Source organism: Maylandia zebra, linkage group LG18, assembly GCF_041146795.1.
Source record: "Maylandia zebra isolate NMK-2024a linkage group LG18, Mzebra_GT3a, whole genome shotgun sequence".
NCBI classification, from domain to species: domain Eukaryota; kingdom Metazoa; phylum Chordata; class Actinopteri; order Cichliformes; family Cichlidae; genus Maylandia; species Maylandia zebra.
In genome coordinates this window covers 36,148,939-36,153,465 of record NC_135184.1, presented here as the reverse complement: position 1 = coordinate 36,153,465, position 4,527 = coordinate 36,148,939, and the positions used below count along the sequence as shown (strand labels likewise).

Sequence of the window (4,527 nt, the reverse complement as noted above, 5' to 3'; positions counted from 1 at the left end):
CCGCTCACCACAGAGTACAGTATTATAGGTGGCATGCGGCTGTTCTGCTCAGGTCCAGGATCAGGTTTGGTCAAAGTGGGATCTCTGCAAATGAAGCCCTGCTCTGCTGGACTGAAAGTGTCAGTGAACTCACAGTAGTAAACCAGCATGACTGTAGCAGCGAGTATCACCACCTGGAAGTACAGCATGATGGAGTCAGCATCGGTTACCACATTAGTCCAGTTGAACAGGAAAATCCAGCTTTTTGAGGTCTTTGCTGCTGATGTAATGAAGACAAAGTAGCCATTCAAATTTCAGTCACCATTTTTTTCCAAATCCAGTTTCAAGATTTCTGTTTTTTGTCACTATAATTGGAAATCCAGCCCTCACGGTTTATCACCCAGTTTTGGAACAATAAATGTCGAGCAATACAGAGGTTAGGCACAAAAATCTAAATGCAGACAGTGATGATGATTCTACTGATGACCAGGCTGTTAGAGGAAAGCCACAGTGACTCTGTGAGTGGGAAACCTCGTCCTTCCACTCCTGTGACTTTACTGAATCATCTGAGTGGACCGGTGAGCTCATTCTGTTTCAGTGAACAATCTCTAAAGAGTCACTTACAGTCTGTTGAACACAAACTCACTAAAGAGCAGGTCGAGTGAATGGGAGATAGCATTGAGAGCTTTTCAATACACGTCACAGGTTAGGTCAATAGACTGTAAATAAAAGATGAATGTAATCACGTGTCATCTGACATTTTAAAGTTTCTAAATGTGATTTTTTTTGTTGTGACAGACATAGAGAACCAAACAAAAGAAGACAGTTTTTAAAAATTTTAAACATTTCAATTCATTTTGGGGTTTTGGTCATTTCTGTAACACCTCCAGAAAGTCTTTACTCCTATTTGGAGAAAGATCAAATAAATCTAAGCTTTGTTTAATCATTCTACCTCACTACAAAGAGCTACATAGTTGTTAAAATGTATGCCTGACATGTCTACTTAGATCAAAAAACTGTTTCAAAAAGCTACTGAAAATAATGGGAAACCCATCTGATAACCCAGCCATGGGGGAGCCACAGGCCAGTGGAGTCCCAGTGCTAGTCCTAAGCCCAGATAAATGGGGAGGTTCCCTGGTACTCAGGTTGTTGCACTTTACTTATTGTATTATTTATTGTATTTTCTTATTACTTGTCATTTCTGTTTGTTAAAAAACCAAAACAAAAAACCCAACTATTTATTTATTACTAAAAAAAACAAACAAAACAAAACCCTTCCTCTTCTTCATTATTTTTGTTTCTTTTCACTCCGGGACCGTGTGTACATAATTTTGTTCCACCTCATGTTAACATGTGATGCGAATGACAAATAAAGCTCCTTGAATCCCTGTGTATGATCCACAAACAGGATACCCTTTATATGCTGGACATTATCTTACAATTTGTCACGTCCATAATAATATCCCTATAATATGAAGCATCTCGCATTATGCAATTAAAAATGACAGAAATCTCTATATCAATAACAAAGTAATTTATGATATGAAAAAGGTTCTTTGTTACATGTATTAGGTCCAAGTCAGTTTTTTTGTTTTGTTTTTTTAAATGTTTACTCCGGTATCGGGCATCCTGCACCAGCTATCCGATTTGGAGCGTAGCAGAGACATTTCTGCACTGCTCGGGGAAAGGCAAACTCAGAAACAGCGTTTACCTGTCGAGTTAGGCCAACTAGGACAAAAACAAACAAAACGAAGAAGAAAAAAAGACCAAATTAGATCTTAAATATGAATAACCTCTTGTCAATTGTCTTCAGCAGGGAGAAAGCATCTAAACTACTAGGTTGATTAATATGAAAGTCACAAGGCAGAAATCAGCAAACTGCTGCTTCACCGATTCCCAAAGAGCCATTAGTTGAATAGCTCAAAGCCTAATTTTCTAGAGATAAAATAAATAAGCCAAACCATTTGCAGTGAAATATATTTCTATTCCGATTTGTTGGATCTTCCAACGATAGCCTGCTGTTGTATATTCAAGCAGAACATACAGCAGAAGGCCATTTTTAAGCAGTTTAACCAACTTGGACAATTTTTAAAGTTCTGGGTTACAAAAGTCCCCTAACCTTTAAGAACTTACCAGTGCTTCATTTGCCTCTAGTCATTGCAGAGTTGCCTCTGCATTGTTCATCTCATCTATGTTGTTAAAAGGCTAATCCAGAGGCAATACACCGGCATCAACAGGTTCAGTGCTGCAAGATTAACGGAGGCTCTGAACTCCTCACGGAGGTCCCCGACTTCTCTGATCAGCTCTCTCCCCATGGTTATACATTTTTAGAAGGCTGCATCTGTTAAAAAAAAAAAAACAATAACACAAAGAATACTGGCTTGTGATAAACTGGACAAGCATTGTGATGAGAAAAACAACGATATTCATAAGTGATGGCTTCACATTTTGCATTCATGTTCAAGTAGTTCAATCTGTTAGAACTATTTACAATTTAGCCTGTTCATAAAATGTCATAGTACAAAATTTTAGAACTGGCCTGAGACTCTCTGGAATCTAAAAAAGCAAAATAAGATGATATTCAGCAGCATAAATTAGTGTTTTGAAGTTAAGATTACAATGTAATTGTGATGCAGCTTATTGTTTCAAAGCATACAGTCGTTAGAAAAGGTACTGAACGCAGACTATTTGCTGGGGAGGCTGCATAGCTGTGTAGGTTGGCGAAAGGAGCTGGCCGGGGGATCATGATGGTTGCTAGTAGTGGGTTGGGGGGGCAGACTGCAGAGTGGTGGAGCCTGTTTAGAAACATGTTTAAAAATTGTCACACTGCGACTGAACGGACTCACGCGCAGGCTCTAGGTCTTGAAAGCACAAGAGTCTTTATTATGATACACCAGGTGATTATTTACAAAAGTGAGGGGAAAGCCGGGCTCCGGGGGTCCACACCACGAACGGGAAAGACGCCGATAGTCACACACACACACTCCGTCCACTCCTCTTCACACTCCACTCACTCGGGTAACACAGGGGTTGGTCCAGGGAATCTGTACACAGAGACACGAAGGGATAGTAAGGCAAATCGCTGTGAAAGCACTCTAGAAGTAATTGAGCTGGGGTTACACTGACGAGGGTCGGCAACGGTCCAGCGACGAGAAACACAGAGCTGCCATCTTATAAAGGAGCTGGATCACTCGTGATGAGCCACAGGTGCGTGGGCCAAGAGCAGGAGCCCACAGGTGAGCTCCGCCCAGGCAGAGGGAGGAGGGAAAGGGGGGAAGGGAGAGAGCAGGAACAAAAAAAAGAATACAAAAACATATGTAGCCATACTGAGCCGACCGGGTAGGCACAGGGACCCTGACAGCACCCCCCCTCAACGGGAGCCTCCCGGCGACCCACCGGGCTTACGAGGGTGCCGGCAGTGGAAGTCACGGAGCAGGCGCCGACACAAGACAGCCGAGCGAGGCACCCAGGAGCGCTCCTCCGGCCCGTAGCCCTCCCAATCGACCAAATACTGGACCCCCCGCCCCCAGCGCTGGGAGTCCATAATGCGGGAGACGCCATACGCCGGCAGCCCATCAACGAACCGGGCGGGAGGCGGGGGCCCGGAAGGAGGGCACAAAGGACTGGAGAGCAAGGGCTTAATCTGGGAGACATGGAAAACGTCGTGGACACGCATGTTGCGTGGAAGGTTCAACTGAACAGACACAGGGTTCACAAGCGCACTGATTTCGAATGGCCCAATAAAAGCTGGAGACAGTTTCTTGGACTCCGCCCGGAGGGGCACATAGCGGGTGGACAGCCATACCTTTTGTCGGACCGCATGTGTCCGATGGCGGTCCGCGAGCTGTTTGTTACGTGCCTTCGTCCGGAGGAGGGCAGCTCGGGTGGTTCTCCACACCCGGCGACATCTACGCAGGTGGTGTTGGACGGACGGCATAGAGAGGTCACCCTCAACGGCTGGAAAGAGCGGAGGCTGGAATCCTAATGACGCCTCAAAAGGTGAAACTCCAGTGGCTGAGGAAGTCAGGCAATTGTGGGCGTACTCAATCCATGGCAGATGTTCACTCCAGGTCGTTTGATTTGTGGACAGCACACACCGCAGAGCAGCCTCCAGTTCGTGGCTCGCCCGCTCAGCTTGCCCGTTAGTCTGGGGATGGAATCCAGAGGACAGACTAACCTTAGCGCCGAGGGCGGAGCAAAACTCCCTCCAGACCCGCGACGTGAACTGGGGGCCACGGTCTGACACAATGTCCTCTGGAATTCCATGGAGGCGGAACACATGCGTGGTGAGGAGGTGAGCGGTCTCCAGGGCCGTAGGCAGCTTGAACAAGGCAACGAAATGGACAGCTTTAGAAAACCTGTCCACAATGGTTAGAAAATCCAAGGCTATGTGGGACCAAGGCCGTCCCGGAGTGGGTAGTGGTCGTAGCAATCCGGAGGGGGGTTGGTTAGACAACTTGTTATGGGCGCAGGTCGTGCAGGCGGCAACGTATTCCCGTGCATCCCGAGCCAAAGTGGGCCACCAGAAGTAATGCTGGAGGAATTGTA

At 45.9% G+C, this 4,527-nt stretch overlaps 1 protein-coding gene across 3 annotated transcripts in view; it reads right to left on the bottom strand.

Annotated features, from left to right (window-relative positions):
- Positions 1-1,178, bottom strand: part of LOC101472734 (phospholipid phosphatase-related protein type 5) — a 26,669-nt gene extending 25,491 nt beyond the window's left edge. For 2 of the 3 annotated variants that reach the window (XM_024800007.2, XM_076877091.1), the window contains exon 1: positions 1-1,178. This exon is cut by the window's left edge and continues 16 nt beyond it. In XM_024800007.2, the coding sequence (XP_024655775.2) occupies positions 1-188 (188 nt within the window). In that variant the 5' untranslated portion in view covers positions 189-1,178. The other variant, XM_004575219.5, reaches the window with a different exon arrangement.
- Positions 1,179-4,527: the final 3,349 nt, after the last annotated feature.